Source organism: Calonectris borealis, chromosome 1 (genome assembly GCF_964195595.1).
Source record: "Calonectris borealis chromosome 1, bCalBor7.hap1.2, whole genome shotgun sequence".
Taxonomy (NCBI): domain Eukaryota; kingdom Metazoa; phylum Chordata; class Aves; order Procellariiformes; family Procellariidae; genus Calonectris; species Calonectris borealis.
In genome coordinates this window covers 193,382,174-193,401,980 of record NC_134312.1, presented here as the reverse complement: position 1 = coordinate 193,401,980, position 19,807 = coordinate 193,382,174, and the positions used below count along the sequence as shown (strand labels likewise).

General features: G+C 43.1%; 1 protein-coding gene across 3 annotated transcripts in view; it reads right to left on the bottom strand.

Moving 5' to 3' along the window:
• Positions 1-2,609: 2,609 nt before the first annotated feature.
• The window catches only part of SMAD9 (SMAD family member 9), a 37,771-nt gene continuing 20,573 nt past the window's right edge, over positions 2,610-19,807 (bottom strand). Inside the window, exons 3-8 of one of the 3 annotated variants that reach the window (XM_075139774.1) lie at positions 18,310-18,567; positions 15,365-15,475; positions 13,328-13,549; positions 8,650-8,906; positions 3,396-3,488; positions 2,610-2,907 (exon numbers count right to left, since the gene is read on the bottom strand). In XM_075139774.1, the coding sequence (XP_074995875.1) occupies positions 2,902-2,907; positions 3,396-3,488; positions 8,650-8,906; positions 13,328-13,549; positions 15,365-15,475; positions 18,310-18,567 (947 nt within the window). In that variant the 3' untranslated portion in view covers positions 2,610-2,901. Of the gene's footprint in view, positions 2,908-3,344; positions 3,489-8,649; positions 8,907-13,327; positions 13,550-15,337; positions 15,476-18,309; positions 18,568-19,807 lie in introns of those variants that run through there. The other 2 variants (XM_075139772.1, XM_075139773.1) reach the window with 2 other exon arrangements.

The window sequence follows — 19,807 nt, the reverse complement described above, 5'->3', positions numbered from 1 at the left end:
CCTGAATTTTTAACTGATCTCAAATCACATAGTAAAGAAGCCTGTAGGAGAGAGTTTGTTCAAAAAGAAAGGGAAATAAATGGTTTATTGGCCTTACTTTTTATCACTGCATCTGGGCAGGGATCATCTTCCTACTTACTTGTTCGCCTTGTCCACTGTTACCACTTCTGCCTCGTGATGTGAGCTCTCCCCTTCCCTTGGGAAGCAGCTGTCAGCTGCTGTGTGTCTGCACAGCATCTTGTACGGTGGACTAAGCCCCTAGAGGCCATCAAAATATTAAAGAGTTCACACAGTGATACCAGCCATTCCAAATGCTAACAACTCTGAGATGGCTGTTGGCTTTGATTGCCCAGAATCAGGTGCTTCAATCAAATATTCAATCAACTATTTCAGCAAATAGTTAAATTTGCTGAAACTCATCTCATCCTAATGCAGACCTTTTAAACAGGTCAGAAGAATCATGCTCCAGAAATGCCTCTTTACTTACTAGTAAGGGAATATCAAGGTGACTATCTTTAATGAGATGCACGTGTGGACTGCATTGAAGCCAAATCCTATTTGTATGAGGATTACTGTAAAAGCAGACATACAGGAAAGGAAAAACTGCTCTGAATTTACCAACTTCCATTTAAACACCACGGACACTTACTGACCATTACTAGGCTGGAAAGCCACCATATCATCCCTAGGGCCCACCTCACCTACTTCTGGATATGTCCGATGTAGCAGTCCACATTTGAGCTAGTGACCCTGAGTTCCCCTTGTACTCAATGGGAAGACATAAGCATGCTCAGAGCGCAGTGTATTTCATCTACTTAAAATATTTGCCTTATGATGAAACGAATGATGCCCCAGAAGAACCTGCTTCTCTTCACTGGCCATCCAATTTTCCTCCGCAGCATTGGCAGGAAACTGGGTTGTGGAGCTGCCCGAGAGCAGATGCACCTCAGAACGTCCCCCTTTGCTCTCTGCGAGGAAGATGATAATGCTGGGAATGTCTAAAAGCAACCCCTAGGCTTCCCTCTCTATTAGGAGGGAAGGGGGCTTCAGCCTAAAAGGCAAGGAAGAATCTAGGATAAAGGACAAAGCTAGATGCTGGACAGAAGAGGTTATTTTCTCTGTCCTTAGCTGCTAAGAAAGCAAAGGGATGAGCAACATGAAAAGCACAGAGAAATTACTGGAGAAAGGGTGCAATAAACATGCTAAAAAACGTGTTACCAGTACCTTAGTACAGTGACATTGATGACAGAAGGAGCTGAGGAAAATGTCTTTTTCCAAACTGATCTCTCTCAAGTCTGCTAAACAGTAAATCGCACGCCTGGAATTTCTGTGTAACATTATTATTGGATTTCATTGCTGCAGAAGGCACTGTAAAGCTTTTCCTATCCCACAGTGACACTGCTGACATCAAATGGTGACAGAATAGGGTTCTTCGCATTTACAAATTTCCTATACAATTGATATTACTGCTCGAACTTAACAATAATTTATCCTTCTGTGCCCTACAAATTCTGCAGGCAGCTGAAGATACATTCAAATGAAGTAAACCTGCTAGTTTACTGATTTTTCTGCTCTGTTCATAATTACCACCCCGTAACAGGTATTACATAGCGTCTAAAACATATGGAAAGTCTTTCCAGTGAGTGTTATTTGATTTGCATATGTGATGTAGCTGACAATTTCAGGCATCCTCTTCTAATGGCAGTAAAATATGTAGCACCAGATATTGTGTGAGAAGAAAAGAAACATTCTGTAAAACATTTTTTTTTTCCCTCAGGATACTTCTGGTGTGTTCTAAGGAGGAATGAGATTGGAGAAGTTATCACTCTTTCTGACCCTTAAAGCAAAACAATTTTCAGTGGGCTGTTATGCCTGGAAAGAAATAATCCTCTACCCTTTCAGCAAGGTAATGGGGACCATCAAAATGTAAAAAGAGTTTCACCCGCCTCCTCAGAAAAGGTTACCAAATGAACAGCATTTTGTAAGGCTGGCTCTGCGGATGAGAGTATAGGCAATAGGTTTCCCTGCTTACAGAAGGACCACAGACTCACTCTTCACTTGTTCGTGGCTTACACTGCCTCACCATCCTCTGCAGGCAAGGCAAAAGCACTGCAAATGATGAAGCCTGTACCGCAGATGAGAAACCATCCATGGGGACGTACGAAGAGACTGGCAGGGAAGCCCTCTCTCTCAAACCCGAGCGTTGCAGTCAGATCCTGAGGACTGGCCCAGCACAGGGGATGGACGTGGCCGACTCCCACCTCCTTCTCATTGCATCCTGTGAGCGTGGGGCTTCCTCTTCCCAGTACAGAGACTATCCCAAGACGAATGATAAAGTCATTAATCAGTTCTTCAATGCACACTTCATTTCCCTTTTCTGAATCACAGTTCAAATCCCTTTTAGACGTACCCTTGATATCAGCACAGTAGTCTAACTACAGACAGTCCTAACCTTAAAACAAACTACATCAATACTGTATAATGGATAGGATTCAGTTTACATGCCGGATACATATGCAAGTATGTATTTACTTTGCAAAAAAGCACTGGAAGTTAATTAGGTTTTAAACTTATAGGCATATATTTCAAATTTTCTTTTTTTTTTTCTTAGGAGCTTGTTGCTTTTCAGTGCAGCAGTACCATATGCTACTGTGTTAACAGCATCAGACTACTCGATGTGTCCAGAATGCTCTGATAAGGCTCCAGTGCTGAACGCGTCCTGAGGGCTCTCTCCTCCTGCCAAATCCTAGGGGAGACAGGGGTGCCTCAGCTCCTCAGAGGATCTGTTGTCCCATCGTGCTTTGCAGTAGGGAGACAGACTGGAATTGCAGTTTAGTTCTTCAGTTCACTGGATAAAAGTCATCTCTGTGATAAGTCCTGTGCACCACCTAAGGTCCTCTTTCAGACCTGAAATTACGATGTAAAATGGATATAAACGGTGCAGAGATCTGACTTTGGTTGCCTGCAGAGGGGTGAATTTCACCTACTAGGAACAGCTACAGCCAGGTTTCTGAATCCACATGACAGTGCTGAAAATTCGCACCGTTTACTGGCTTGGCTGGGGAATGAAGATGCTCACAGGAAATGTTTGACACTTTTGCAGGAATTTGGCTTATTTTGTACTAGAGAACAGATACACTATACCTGAATTTCTAAACTTATTGTACTGGCATCAGAATAACTAGAAACCACAAAACGTAGCATGAAAAAAAAAAGGAGAGTAGACTATGTATAGATATATTTACATCTACATACATCTACATATAGAAGCTTCTGTTCACTGGAAATCCTATAAGCCACTGCCTGCAATAGCATCCATCCTAAGGGAATTCTAGAGATGATTCTTAAGAGACTGAGGAGATGGGGTTATGAGGTGAACCCATCTGTGTCAGCACCTTATCCAGCCATTGCAATGGTCCATGCAGGTGGATCTCAATCCAGCAGGGCGTGCTTGTAACATCTTGGCGATGATACTCTGCTCCCCAGCCCTATAAAAGCATCAAAGGACCGAAAAGTGAGTTTTGTTTTGTTTTTTTTTTTTTAATTAAATCACAACTCCAGTGCTGACAGTCTAACACAACTACAAGTAGTCCATCACCCAAGTTCCCAAGATTTAATGCTTTGACCTAGAGATAACTTTCTCTAGAAACTTTGCTGCTTTTTAAGATCATTGTTATCATAGTTAGCAGGGACTCTATACTCATTTTTAATGAAGTGGAAGTGGTCTCACACTTCCAGGTGCTGAGGCCAACTGGCATGGAGAGGCCTGTTCTGAGCTTGGCTGCCTGCAAACAGCCCACGGGGAATGGTCCCTGCTGTTCGCGCTCCAGAGACGTGCCCAGGAAAGTCTGCCAGACTGCTGTCTGGCACAGACCTGTCATAACACTTGAGTAGGAGCTGGGAATGATCCTGGGCACTGCTTCATTTATTGGTAGACATGCATCCTACGAGTCTGAGACTCTAGAAGGTCTAAGTATTTATCTGAAACTCTGGAAACTTCCAGCAAGGTTCCTATGTACCTAACCTATGCATAGCTATTTTCCATAGGTTTTCTATCCTGGAACATGTCCTTTTTTCCCACAGGAGTTCCTGGCTGTCCTGCAGTTATTTCTCCAGCTCTTTCAGGGACATAAGGGATATGGAGCATCTGACGGAAGATGGGGATGCGGTGCTGCAGGGAGAAAAGAGAACCAGAAGTCCCCGCGCCTCAAGCGGGCACAGTGTCTGCTTTTTAAGCAGGCAGCCTGATTTCACAGCAACACAAGACATCCAAGTCACAGCCCAAAGCCTCACAGCTAACCGGCTGTCTCACTGCCAGAACTGAACACTGATTTCCATAGGGCAACGTGCAAAACGCAGTCCCACTGCAGGATGAGGCTATTCATTCATGGGCCGCTGATCAGAGAAGCTGATCATTATGCTAGTCAGGCGGGTTGATATTGTTGTCATGAAAAAAGGACATGGAGGTATATTAAGATTGATGCCTGCCAAAGGTATGTAAATTGTAGAGTGCTGAAAAACTCAGACAACTGAGGCTGCTAGAACCCTCTTCTCTAGACTATCGGCTGCAAAACTAGGATCAATACCAAAACTAGATGCCGTAATAAGTGGTCTGGATAAAATCCATTTCTACTTAATGAAGAAAAGGGGGAAGAAAGCAGAAGAGTAAGATAGGGACCCACCAAAGCCCAAAGACTACTTTTAATCAGGCAGCATTTTTCTGACCTGCAGAGCATTTATCAGGCTAGAAAGGGCCTGAAAGAGTGTTTGCAGGCACCTCAGATTTATGTTCTGGAAACGTTTGCATAAGATGCCACTCTCTAAATCAGTGCAGTCAGGCTTCTGAGTTTGTGAAGTCTTAAGTACTCAGCTGTAGTGAAGCTACACGGCCAGAGGGCAAGTGTCAGGGGAGTGGGTGCACCTCTGCTGACTGGCAGGACAGAAAATCCGGAGGAGTAGGAATTACAGGTTGCAAGTGCAACCTGCCCGATTTGGCAGCGCGTGCAGGTGGCTGGCCATCTCCCTCTGCTGGCAATCCCCAAGCACTCACGGTGCTGCTCTCTCAGGCTGCCGGCTGGAGGTCCCAGCAGGGCAAATGCCAGGAGGGCAGGACCCCCTGTGCCCCCCGTGCATTGCTGTGGGCTGCAGGCAGCCTCCTTCATCCCCGGGAATGAAATGAACCCGGAGGTGGAGGTCTCTTAACAAGGGAATAAAATGAGAACAACCTGCAAAGCTGTGGTGGTTTTTTGAGCAGAGGGTGGGAAGAGGATACTGATACCCCCACGGGGAGACCAGAAATGCGTCTTCTGGCACAGGGGAGATCAGCCGAGGGGTCCTGCTGCTCCTGCCAGCCCTTCCCGCCTCCAATGGGCAACAGCTCTCTCCAGCCCAGGGTCCAGCCACGTCCCAGAGCGCTGAGCTGCCTCGTGCTGGGGAGCATGGCCAAATCTGCTGGCTCGTCCCTTAGCCCCTAAGACCTTGGGGAAATGTGGGAGGGAGGGTGCTGGGTTCAGACCTTGGCTTAGAGAAACTCTCCATCTCTCCACTTTGTGCTTCAGCTGCCTCATCTGTGGAGAGTGGACAACAGCCATCCTGCTTTGGTTATCAGTGGCACTCAGCGGATGGAAATTGCTGTCTGTTCTCACCAATGATACACTCACATTTGCCTGAGGGTTGAGATCCTCCCAGCTGCTCCGTGGGCACACGAAGGGTATCAGAAGGGACAGGACTTTCATCTCCCTCTGTCCCATGTCCTGCCTCCGGAAGATGGCACAGTCCTGGCAAGTTTCTCATGTCTTGGTCCCTACCCATCTCTGCTTCCCAGCTGGTAGCTCAAGCATTAGTGGTGTAGAAGGCAGGGTCACCAGCCCTTTGGCTCTGGTTGCCCTGTGGGCTGTAGGTGAGCAGCAGCATCTGGTCATGAAGCAGGGGAAAAGCCAAAGGACTGCCCTGCACCTGGGGCTCTTTGTGTGTGGCTCTGACAGACACCATGCTCCTCTGTGCACTGCATACCCAACACCCAGGGGCATTCCTGTCCCCAGACTGAACACACTGGGGCTTACATCTTGGGAGAGAAATAATTTGAGAAGACTGAGTATAGGAAAGGGTTTTTACAGGCCAGGAAGGAATAACCTAGAAGAGATTTGCATAGCCATTTTCCAAAGGTCATGGGAAAGGGTTCAAAATAACTCCTTGTGCTGGTCTTCTGGTGCCTGAGGCACTATAGTGGCTGCTATTGTTTCAACAAAGCAATGCGATAATATGGCAGCAGCGTTATTTATTTAGTGCATCAACACCGCCATTTCTGCTGCCATGCTGGGCATGGAGGCAGATAACACATCAAAGAGACTGCCCCTGAGTTGCTGAGATAATGAAAATATTGCGTAACTGGCTACACTGCCTTTACAAACAACATGCCCATTCATGTCTTCCATTAAAGCAAATGCTGTTTGTTGGGTTTCTTGCTTTCTTTTTTCCCCCTAATGCTTGCGTGTGAACAAGATGTCAGTTCCTTCCCTGGAGTACTGCGTCCAGCTCTGGAGCCCTCAGCACAAGAAAGACATGGACCTGTTGGGAGAGGGTCCAGAGGAGGGCCACAAAAATGATCAGGGGGATGGAATGCCTCTCCTATGAAAAAAGGCTGAGAGAGTTGGGGTTATTCAGCCTGGAGAAGAGAAGGCTTTGGGGAGACCTTATTGCGGCCTTTCAGTACTTATAAGAAAGGGGGCAGCAAACTTTTTAGCAGGGCCTGTTGGACAGGACAAGGGGGAATGGTTTTAAACTAAAAGAGGGTAGATTCAGACTAGATAGAAGGAAGAAATTTTTTACAGTGAGGGTGGTGAAACACTGGAACAGGTTGCACAGAGAGGTGGTAGATGCCCCATCCCATTCAAGGTCAGGTTGGACGGGGCTCTGAGCAACCTGATCTAGTTGAGGATGTCCCTGCTCATTGCAGGGGCATTGGACTAGATGACTTTAAATGTCCCTTCCAATCCAAACTATTCTAGAAAGAATAGAAAAAAGAAAAGAAAAGAAAAGAAAAGAAAAGAAAAGAAAAGAAAAGAAAAGAAAAGAAAAGAAAAGAAAAGAAAAGAAAAGAAAAGAAAAGAAAAGAAAAGAAAAGAAAAGAAAAGAAAAGAAAAGAAAAGAAAAGAAAAGAAAAAAAGAAAAAAAGAAAAGAAAAGAAAAGAAAAGAAAAGAAAAGAAAAGAAAAGAAAAGAAAAGAAAAGAAAAGAAAAGAAAAGAAAAGAAAAGAAAAGAAAAGAAAAGAAAAGAAAAGAAAAGAAAAGAAAAGAAAAGAAAAGAAAAGAAAAAAAAAGCAACAAGAAAAAAGCAACAGCATGGTCATGGGCAGAGAGATTTTGGTTTGGACTCTTGGGAAAAGTTACAGGGCACTCTTAATGCTCTCGAGAGTTAAGGAGATGGGTCCCCAAGGATGGCTGGAGAGAGTCAGAACCAGAAAGCTGCGTGGGACTTAACTAATCTGCTTTGCAGAACATAGGGGAAGTGGGCTCGAGCCTCAAGCAGTTTTGTAGTATCTTAGATATGAATTCAATCAGCTTGATTCAGTCATTTGTATAGAACCAAATCTGCAAGACAAAGGGATATACTCAAGCCACTTCTTCTGGTACCTAGCAGGACCAACTTGCTTCTAACGGCGCAACTTCTCTAGTTTGCAGGCTGAACACTGCTGCCAGTTCTCCCCAGCAGCACTACAGGAAGTCAGTCTAGCGCATCTGCAAACAGCCTTGAAATACTCACCATTCTCTGGGGTTTAGATGATACAATAGGCACCTAAGTAGATCATAAGCGCTAAAAAGAGTCAAGAGATCTCATTCAAGGCCATTCAGAAGATTTAAGAAACTCCCACAAAGACTGATACATCGCACACAGAGAAGTCAGACTGCAAAGTTCAGATATGAAAGACATGGAAACAGTAATGGCTTTGGTGGCCTCCTGTCTCTTCCAAATAACAGGGGGAAAGTCAAAAGTTCTTTTGGGTTTTGTATTCTGCTTGCAAGAAGCCCTTCTGGTAGTGTGGCTGGCCAGAGTGAATGTCATAAGAAATTAAGACAATCTCTTGCCAGGGATCAGACAGGTGGCAAACATCAACAATTCCCACGAAGCTCAGTAGCGGCTGAAGGAAGACCCAGTGTTTCTTGACTGAGACCATACATACCAGTCTATAGTAATGCTGACACTGTAAATTAATCTAGAGACATAAGGACATTCTTTTCAGATCTATGGCTTTACCAAGCTCTGTTGCAAACTAGTAATGATAGGAGAGATCACAACTGCCTAAGGTATGTGCTACAACATTTACATGTTGTTAAGCCCCTCTAAATTGAGCTCTTTATGCAATCAATGGGGAAACATCATTCAATCTCTGCTTATTTTGCACAGAAAACCTATGGAATACCTAATTTTTGGAATCTAAGAGATTTCCAGGTTGACCACAAAAGCTACTGATTTTAAGTACCTACAAGTTTAAGGCAATACTGGAAAACAGGCAGTCTGAATTGCTATTTTCAAGTTGGGTGTCTAAATCCCCACTTGGAAAGGATTTGATGGGGTCTAGTTTTGCACCAAAGCTAGCAAGTGATGGGATTTGCCTTTTCAGAAATGCAAGAGAAAACAAAGAATCCTTACTTTAACAAAGCTCATTCGAATAGTACACATCTTGGTCAGCTCATACACCACTTCAAAACCATGATTGACTGACTGGGCAAGCAGCTGGGCGAAGAGCTGGTTGTTGAAGATCTTGAGGCTGCAGCCACTGGGGATCTTGCAGACAGTGGCTGGGTGGAAACCATGCTGGTAGTTACAGTTGCGGCTTTGCACAAAAATACTGCTGTCACTGACACATTCAGCATAAACTTCCCCACCGACATAGTAAAGATGAACACCTTAAAAAAAGAAAAAATAATGTGTATTATTTCTCTATTGTTCCCAGCACACTTTATACCAGTAATTCTTTAACTATTTTACTGGTGTGGGTGTACAAGCCCAGGATCATTCCAGGTACTCAGTGCCTATACATTGCATTTTAGAAGACAGTAAACTGCATATCCATGTATCTGTGCAATGGACCCACCAACATTAAGAGGAAATTTCTATTTTGAGATACTGGTCTAGGAGAAAAAATTTGTGGCACGTGATGTTTTTCTTTGTTTCTCAGTGAAGGCTGGTTTAATTCTTTAACCCAACAGCATAGTACTTTATGACAAGACACACATAGACTTACATATACACACACATAAATATCAAACATATGTCAACCACATACAAAGCATGGATCAAAACTGTGAAAGAACTGACAAATCTGTTATGCATTACACATCTAAATGTATTTTCACTGTTGAGCACATGCACGCTGACCAAGACCCACTTCATTGCACGCTATTTTTTCACTACAGGACCCTATCTCATGCAGTTCAAACACAGCATGGTGTGTACTTAAAATAGCTTTTCTGTATTTTGCTTTATCCACTACATCAGAACCATGTATTTGCATTTACATGACATGACTTATTCATCAGATCCTGTTCAAAGTGACCTTTAGCAAGAAAATGACTGATTTCCTTCTGGACTTTTCAGTGCCCAAGCGACTTACCAACACTAACTCTCAAATTTTTACAGTGCCTTGGGGAAATGAAGATGGAAGAAGTTCTATCCGTTCAAAGACTCTGGTACTCCCAAGATGTCTGCTTGCATGAAAATATACCTAAATTGGTGGGAGAATTTACCTTAGCCCAATTCAGCAACCTTAAAGTTAGGGATCTTGTGTAAGCTAACTGTGTAGATGCCTTCTCTAGTTGATAGACGATGAGAGGCACTGTGACCAGATGATTCACTCCATCCGCTACAAAGCGCAGGCTCACAGCCAGCTTAAACTGATGGAAGTCTGTGCAGGTGCTGAAAAGGCCCTCTCGTTCCCTGCCCCTGCTGCTTCTTCCCACACCTGCTTTCATGCTGGCAGCAACGGCTGGGGATTGGGCAGCCATCCAGATTGGGGAACTGAACCAGCTAATAAACTTTAAAACAAACGAAACAAAACAAAAGAAGATTTATTTGCAGTGAGATCTTCATCAGTGCAAGCGTGGCAGTGGGGACTCAGACTGCTTAAACGTGAGCATGAAACCACACCCTGAAGGGGGCCGAGTCATCCTGTGAAGATGCCTAGACATTCACCGTTCTCATGGCTAGATTAGGTGAGATGAACCCCTCCCACGGCCAAGAGAGGTGGAAGAACTCAGTTCTTTGTTCTCATAAAAACCACCACTAAATAAAAATAAAATCCTCCTCTCTATTCCCAGGTATGGTATTCAAACCCTTACATACAAATGCACATGTTCACAGAGTCCCAGTGGACTGCCTGCAAAGCTAGTGATGGCTGTGCTTTAATAATTCAGTTGTAAGTAGTTTTATTCCTGTTGTCTTTCATACAAAAAAGACTGGTTACATATTCCCAGTCTGGTCATCATTCTGTGGTCATGACAGCAAGGGGCAGCAGCACATCCTTAGGACAAAAACAGCCTCTAAACAGAAGTGGGAAAGGCTTGGGGAAAGGCAGGTTGAGTGGGAAAGGAATCTGGGAAAAATATGCTCTCCCATAGACTTCCAGGGTGACTCAGATGGGAACCTTAAAGTCTGTCTTCAAGCCATCACTTGACTTTTACTTCTATGCACCCACGAGATCTCAAATTAGGTGTGAGTGGCAGGGGGTGTGGCTCAGAGCACACGCTAGTATTGCACTGGGAACACGGGTTAGATGACAGCTCCATTAGACAAGTCATCAGCTCCGGTCCAACTGCACCAGACATTATGGGGTGTTGCACATTGTGACTGCTATTACTTGACCTATATCTCCTTTCCCTTCTGTGGAAGATGAATAAAAGAGAAGGACTGAAAACACAAAGGTCCTAGCTCACCTTGAGGGAGTCCATATAACTTTCTGCAATAAACAGATAGAGTGAGAACAAAGAGTAGGGAGAGAAGAATAAGGACATAAATGTTCATCACATTTCAAATCTTCAGGTGTGGCTCTGATTTAGGGTGACCACACTTCTAGGTGCGAAGGTGAAAAATTTTAAAGGCTGGATTTTCAGAGTATATTGAGTAACTCAACTTCTACAAAAAATGCTTTCAAAGGCATTGCCCAAACTGTGCACTATAACAACAAAAACATCAAAGTCACTTCTGAAAGCAGAGGCTACAATTTGCTTTTTCCTTGTGGACTTTTTAAAAGCAATAAATACAGCAGTAATGAAATGTCAGTGCGTGTTTCCATTCTTCTGGTACTCATTCACCAGAGACAAGCACCCTCAAGGAAGCCAAGCAGCTGAATACATATTTGTAGAAGACCAAATCAAGGGTCCATATGCTTTAGTGGGATTTCATTGCTTTCTGCAGAAACCGGAAATTCAGCAGTCTCCAAGCATCCACATCTTTTTGACACTCTCATCAGAAGTCCCCTTTTTGTCCTTGAAGTCTGACTGCTGAAACAGGTCCAATTGCTAGTAGATGTTGCATTGTGTTCTGGATTGTTTTTAGCTTTGATGTGGTATTTCCAGGAAACCGTTTCATGCTGATACACTAGATGACAATTCAATCACATATCCTTATCCTACTGAGCTAATCTTGTTTACTCACTCTTTTTTCTCCCCTGTTAACATGTGACAATTGTATCCATTTCAGTAGCTTTCATCTGTCCAGCATGCCTTTGAACTACACACTTTTGGAGCTGCTCTGTGCTCTTCTGCAGGCCTGTACTGGTGCCACTGCTATTCCACTTGAACATGTTTTTTGAAGATTTGCATAAATAGGGAAGAGCAGTAAAATTAAGGATCTCTGATAAACTAAGCTCCTCTCTGGGCAACCTGCTCCCTTCCCTTGGGCGGATTCCTAGTGTAAGACTTTAAAGGACTTTTAATCAATGAAGACAGATCTTCAGATTTGAATGGATGAAGACCATTAGCATTTACCTCATTTTCTTCCTGTTCTGTCTCTTCCTCTTTTGGGGCAGAAAGTCACAGGATGTAACATCCTTAAATGACAGCTTTGACTGGGATCTTTTGTCATTCTTCTTTTAGGGCCAGGCTCAGCTTTGATCTACACCCCTCTGACAGCTTATGCTGATAGAGAAGCTTTGCTTTATTTTCTGAGTAAGTTAGAACTAGATGTACAACTCATTTCCACCCCCTCACAACAAACTACTATGACAGACACCTGTAGCATCACACTGGCTTCACACCATGCATCTGCAACACAAGTGCTTTCCCTTCTGGAAAACAGTGCAAGAGCTAAGTACATCATCTCCTGCGCTAGCCTTCAGGTTCACTGTTGTTTGTAAAAACTGTGTCACATTTATCTCTGAGCTTCCTCGTATTCAGTCATTCAACACTAGACTATCAAGAGCCAATTAAAATACTGCTCTAGGCCTGGGAAATGAGGTGAGGTTGACAAGATAATAGGAGTGGAACAATTAGAGTTAATTAGCCCAGTGGGAAATCCATTCCCAGGCAGCTACTGGTGAGAGGCTGGGTTGGCAAGATAATGAGTCTAGACTGGATATACCAGAACAGGCAAACCTTCATCCGCACGGAGAAGTGGCTGGTACAAGGCTCCTGACTCACTGTCACAAACAACAGTAAGTTCTGGGAGAATATCAGGCCCTACATAGCCCTAGTGAGCTGGGATGGAGCGTGTGCGGCCATACATGTCCAGGTGTGGTCTCCTCATACTTGTCACCAGCAGCATAGGCTCCTGTGTGCACAGGGTATATGTACACCAGAAGTGGAGCATACAAGGAGAACTGCTGGAGAGAGAATCCAAGACTTAGTTTTACTGGCAAGGCAGGGAATCAGACTGGTAGGGGGGGGAAAAGCTACAAAGGCAACTCTGGTAGAGTTCCTCAGCTAAATAACTCAACTACTAAGTGTTTCATCCATCTTCCTTTGTTATTTGGTGGTAGGAGAACCAGCCCTGAGGCACCAGCAATTATCCTTTTAGTGGCATTTCAATGGCAATATTCCCAGTTGCCAGAAGCTCTAATAAATAAAATGAAAATACATACTGCTAAATTAGAACACACAACTATAAACAACATTTTTCTCTTCGCTGGCCAAGTAAATAGCTTTTGTAAGGAGCTACTCTGCTGATTGTTATCCAGTCAGAAAAGAATCAGCTGCTTTTCTTCTATTTCAGAAGTAATCTCAGAGCTTTGGTTTTAAGACAAGCACATCTGACAAATGAGCTAGGTTTGTTAATGCAATGCACGGTTCTGTCAAGCTCTGATTATTCCCAACGAGAAAGGATTTCCTCTTACCTTTTCCTATGTGTCTCCTGGTGTTTTCTATAGTAGAGTTGCGGTTTACATTTGAGAGCAGTCCTAGGCAGAACCTGTTTTTGTTATTTGAGGGATCTGTAAATCCATCTATAAGGATACTTCGCGAGGAAGCCTGGAAAGTCTCCCCTACCCGGTTGTTGAGTTCATAGTAGGCAACTGAGCACCAATGTTGGGGTTCCTCATAGCAAACAGGCCGAAAGTCTGTAGGAAATAAAATTAATCCGCTGCTCAGGTCTCAGTAATATTTTTTAAACAATCATTCTCTGTTTTCTTTCCTCCCTCCTTCCCTCCCACTCCCATCCCCCCGGCTCTTCATCTAAACAGTCACTTATGTCAGGCTTTATCTCAACAGCAACTTCTGTTTCTTCTTAATTCTACGACTGAAGCCCCAAACATGCAAAGGGCTGGTACACCAGCTTAACTCTAAGCCTCTGAGGAGTCCCACTTGTTCTTAAACGTGATAACTCCACTGCATTAAATTAAGCACATGCTGACATTCCTTGCTGAACCGGGGCCCAATCTCTACACTGAAAATAGTAAGGGACACATCTGCTCTGCACACTAGCAGGAGCTAGGGATGACAGATGGGCTCAAAGCAAGTCAAAACTGAGCCAAGCCTTCAGCCTAATACCAAACGCTGAAGTTCAGAAGCAATCAATCACTCCCCCCAATTTTTTGCATGCTTTCTACTTCCATGTGCTTTTTTCCAAGCAGAAATGTCAGCAAGGTCATTTCTTTTGGATCTATCCCTGCCCAGGTTTTCTAACTCAGAGACAGAGAAAGACTCAAAAATGTAACAGAATCTCTGAGCCTCATTCGTCCTACAGGAATTAGTGAGAAACCTTATCCTGCCTGCCCACCACAGGCACGTGAGACCCTGCCCCCAGACCACCTCTGTGCATAACCTCTAATAAACTTCCAACTAATATTCACTAGGGCAGAGATCATGGATGGTAAACTATGGTAAAGAGATTAAAGTATCTCGACAATTTATTTAAAAGTATTGGTGTTTGATAACTAGTTATTATCTGGCCATTCTGTGTACCCATCTGTAATTAGCACTATCATCCTCATCTTCCTTCTGCTCCAGTTCTGTGATACATACATGTTCCTCACTGTTTCAGAAGGCTGGCATTATTTTTTTAATGTGTATGTGTGTGCACAGTGTTCAGTCCTCATGCCATAAAGGACGTTTGTTTAGGACTACAAGATGCTGGACTAAAAGAACAATGGTGATTTTTCCTTTGCAGTAGCAGCAAGCCAAAAAGCTTTGCTTTGCAAAGCAGGAACTCCATTTCCCCTTGCTGCTCTGCAGCAATAGGCTTCGAATGGTGGGGGCATCACCTGCCACTACTAGCCTGGAGGTAGTGGAGACCATGCTGGAGAGGTCATGAAGTTGCTTTGAGGGGAGCGAGGAGGATCCCAATCCCTTCTAGTCTGACCACCCATGCCCTCTCCCACTAAAGCATTCTTATATGAGGACAAAGAGTTTGGCCTTCTAAAAATCTCTTTGTACTTCACTAGAACATGTCCTTTTCTTTTCTAGCCAGCCAGTAATGTAACATTAATACAACGATGGCAGTAAGAAAGATCCCAACCACAAGGCTTTAAAATACTTGAAATCCAGAAATGAAGGTGATAAAGAAATCCGTTCTGATATTGATAGTGCTCTTTTGTGTTATATGGCCTCACCATTCTTGATTTGATATCTTTGTTTTTACAACATAGATAACAGTGTTTGCTTTCATTAACAGCTTTCTAAATGTAATAATCCATGGATGCAAATAAGGTCTAAACTCTGTAATTTTGCACATTATTCACTGAATTCTTAAATCAACCTATTCTGCTAGTTAACGGATGGTCTAGTACACAGCCTTACTGTAGAACTCTCTGAAACCTATTATTACAGATCACTGAACCTTCTTGTTCAAATAACAATATTTTTGCTTCACACTTTTTCTTTGAAGAATAGTACAAATAGTTATTTACTTTCAGCTTCTCCACCGGCAGATTTACCTCCATTGGGCAAAGACAGCACTAGTTGACTTTCAGTTATTGCATCCATTGACCGCCCATTGTGGTTTCCTGGAGGTTCTCTTGCATGGTAAGGTGGGGGTGGAGTTTCCACTGTTAGAAAGAAGGAAAGAAAGAAAAGAAAGAAAAGACACCTAAATCAATACGTTGGTAAATTCTTTCTGGCTCTTCCTGGTGACTACTTAACACTTATTCAGCATTGTTTAGCTAGAGAAGGGCTGGAAACAGAGCACAAATCTGAACCTGACCTCCTTTTAGTCTCCAGATTAAGACCATTACATGTTCAGGGAGGACAGGAAGGAAGGGCTGTCATGTTGGACATGCTGCACTTGAAAGACAGCGGGACAGTCACAACAGTGCCTCAGGCCTAGACCAGTGTCCAGTCAAGCTCTCTGTTAGCACGAGTTACCCTGAGAAAGTAACACAGTTTGATCCTTCAGTTCCAGACTTCTCTCCCAAATGTAAAATTTGAAGAGGATGATTTAAGAGCAGAAGCTAACTTCAACTGATCCTCTGAGAGAAAGCTCTCTTTCTTCACAGGCTATAGAAAAAGCCTATGGAAAGCCTTTATACTCTAAAATCGGACCTGGCAAAACTCCCTCCAGATTTGTCCTTTTTACCTCTGTCCTACAAGGGAAGGCTGGCCCTCTTCTGGTTTGTTCAGTCTCCCATCAAAGAGCAACGGACGTGATGAAAAAATATGGAGAAAAAGTATCATCAACTCACAACCTGCCCAGATCCTGATTTCTTTCATTTATGGCACAGTAAGCTAGAAAACAGAAGGTGACTCTATAGTGGGGATTCTCAAGAAAAACAGGAAGCTTTAGAAAGCCAAAGAAAAAGGGACTTCATATTAGAAAATGCTGACATTCACTGCATAAGCACTGAAAGTTTTATTCATTTGAACAGAAACTCAGTAGGCTTATGCGTAAATTATAGCCATATACAAGCTTGCAGGACTAAGGGTCTCTTTAAGAAGACCAGGGTTTAACCTGGTTCCAGACTGAAATTTCCTCTTACGTTCGGGGTCTGCTGGCTGGCCCTCAAAACAGAGCAACTTCACCCAGAGTGGATAAATGTGGGCTGTCTCATAAGACGATCATTGAATCTTCCAAGTAAGTACTGCACAGAAATGTTATTCTATTTAAGCATTGTTCAGGATTTAGGAATTTCATACACTATGTGATATTTCTAACATACAGATGACAAAACCTTCCCACAGAAAATGCAACAAGCTAAAATAGCAAAACAAAATCAAGAAAGAATGGAAGAGAATACAAGTCACAGAAAGGAATATAATATGGTTATACAGGTATTTTTGATGTCTACACCTAAGCTAGTCACCATAAACTCTCCTTATACCCACTAAAGAAAAATAGGCACTGCAGACACGGTGCATCTCAGCTACTTTAGACATATACCTTAAGATGCAATGAAACTTGTTCTAGGAGTGCCTGTTTTTCTCCACTGATTACAGAAAGAGTATGGACAATTGCATGAGATGTAGAAATTTGCATTGTTTACATCTACATTTGGTCACACCAATCCCACTCAAGGTTCTTGATGTAACTCCAGTTTGCTTTAGATAGTCTTCCATCCCTGATTGTTACCCAGGCAAATTACGCTTATCAGCATGCCGTGTGCTGCGATATACTGAAGCTCAGGTTGAGCCACTTCCATTTTTAAGCAGCTTTGCAAGGTCCCAAGTTCAGTTAAATGCACGAGTCAAGAGTCATTACATAGTTGGAATGGGCCTGATTTACCTGTCAGGACCAGCTCCACTGAATCCAGCTTGGTTACACAGAGGTGAAAGAAAAAGATGGGAGAAGACAAACAAGTCCTACTACTTCCTGAAATGTTTCGATGTTGCTAAATATGATTTAATCTGAAGTATAGATCTAGAGAAGAAATGAATGAAGGTCCATTCAATGAATGGAGAGGGAAGGAAAAACATCACACTGCGTTGAAAGTGTCCAGCTTAAAAGGAAGTTCAAATTCTACAAATATATCTTGTAAAAATAAACACCTGTCTTGCACTTAAAATCAAAATAGGCATATCATTAAGGACATGAATTGTAGTTGAGACATTAAAACATTAAGCTACAAGATTCTGACCTGAATTCATCCTTGTGAAAAAGTTGAGATCATTGAAACTATTTGAGAGTTACAACAAAGTGCAGAAGTGAATCTGAACCATGTTTTGATATTAAAGCTAGCTCTCAACTGTGTTGCATGACACCTTCTTGATATATTTAACAGCAAAAGCATAGCTAAATTCTCAGGTAATTAGAGCAGTACCAAGTAAGGAGCAACACAAACAATCTGAGTGACATAACTCTGCTGACCTCAGAACTGTGGGGCTGATGAAACACGTTCCGAAGACATAGGAATTTGCCTGGTGGCTTTACCAAGCGTTGGGCCAGATTGTTAATTTCCTGAAGTTTATACAGTCAGTGGGATCACCATACATTAAAAAATATTTCTGCGTACTGATTTCCCCATTTTAGCCTGTCTCTCTTGATGGAGTTTCTAAAGGTCCCTACCCTGACCACCTCTACTAGAGGTGCCTAACTTACGTGTTGCAAATGCTCTTTTTCATGGATTGTATCAGAAGCTTGGATGGGCAGCTTTAGGCAGAAGGTGGCCTGGCACACCTGCTCCTCTCAACTTTCCCCTTACAATAATCATGAAATCTCATCCAGGCACTTCTAGGAGTGGGATGACTACAGCTTTTAGTCCCTTGAGCATCCGTCAGAAGGACTGGGAGACAACACTAAGAGGCAGTCACAAGAAATCACATTCCAAATCCATCCTGTCCAACATTTCAATCTGTAGCTACAGCCTGGGGGAAGCACACAGAATTGGCACCTGACCCCAGGCAAGAACCTCGACTGCCTCAGTTGGGATGTCTGAAAGCTCATTCTTACCCGTGAGCTGATAGGGACTTCCTGGTCCAGAAGAGCTTCCTGGTGAGTTGGGGTAGCTGATGCTGTTAGGCGACTGGGAGAACATGTGGCTGGGTGATGATGGAAAAGGGGTGCATGGAGGATGCTGGAAAGAATCAGGATAGGTGGCATTGTGCGGCATCAGCGGCTCGCTGTGCAGAGAAGTGTTTCGAAACTTGGCGAGGAGGCTGAGGTGAGGGTTAAACTCGCTGTGTCTTGGAACAAGTACAGGAGGTAGGACTGAAAATAAAAACAAGAACAGAAAAAATCTGGTTAAAACTGCACACATGGCATATTCCATGCTGCCCAAATATTGCTGGTTATATACAAGTCATTGAAGGGCAACAAACCTGTCGAAAAACAAGAATCAAAAGCTGATTCTTGGACCTTTTTTCTTCCAGATTTGCAGCCAATTGCAGCAGTTCCATATGCAAAATATGGACTCATTCCTGACTTGAGCAAGGTACCATAAAATTCACAGGTACGGCATGTGCACACAGCCCTTTTACAGAAATGCAAGTGGCACATTTCTCCCTCTCAAAATTACCTATTCCTTCCTTTCTGAAAAACTGAACATGTCAGGAGTTTGCTAAATATTATCAGCCAAGTTTAATAACAACTAATAGTGCTCCGCAATACGCTGCATATTTTACTATCAATGTTTTACAGATGGGCAAAAGGAAGCACAGACCAGAAGCTAGATACCAGACTGAAAAGGTTTTCAGATACTTGAAAATGTTGCCAGACAGACAGTGGGATCTTTAAAAGGAAATGTAAATGGCAATTCAAATATTGCAGCAATATGAATTTAGCTCTCGCAATATAGTTAGAAAAGATCTAGCATGAGGAGGTAAATGTCAATGGTTGGTAGTTAAGACATGAAAAACGCAGGTCAGAAAACTGAAATCCAAATTAAACCCTGTGAAAACTGGTCTAATAGAACATGTCGCCTCTCTTCACAAACTCTCTTCACTTACATCTCATACTGTCAGTGCTGTTAACAGCATTGCTCCATTGAGAAATCTAAAGCTGACCCAAATTATTCCGGATTCTGACATATCAGGAGCGAAAGCAGAATTGGAGAGCAGAATTGGAGTCAAAACACTTTAGAAAATCCAACTAGTGAGTTACCTATGAAGATGCAGCCCCTAGTCTGTAAAACAAAGAGGCCCGCTAAATAGTTCTGCATATGGGAGTTCAACTTGAGGCTTTATCTGGGTCTCCTGTAGTCCTTGGGAGGACAACAGCACCTACAATGGGCGATTCATGTACCCCAAGCTTTCTCTATTATTTAGTAGCTCACGTAGTGCCTAATTTTCTTAGTTAAGGCCTTACAAACAAGTAGGGGGAATGAATCCCCAGTTGCTATCGTGCAGATCTAAAGGCCACCAAAGAAGATAAGGAGGCAATTTGAGTTATTGTGACAAGGATGAATTGTCCCAACACCAGGAACAGTTCAGCAGGCTTGTATTGATTGACC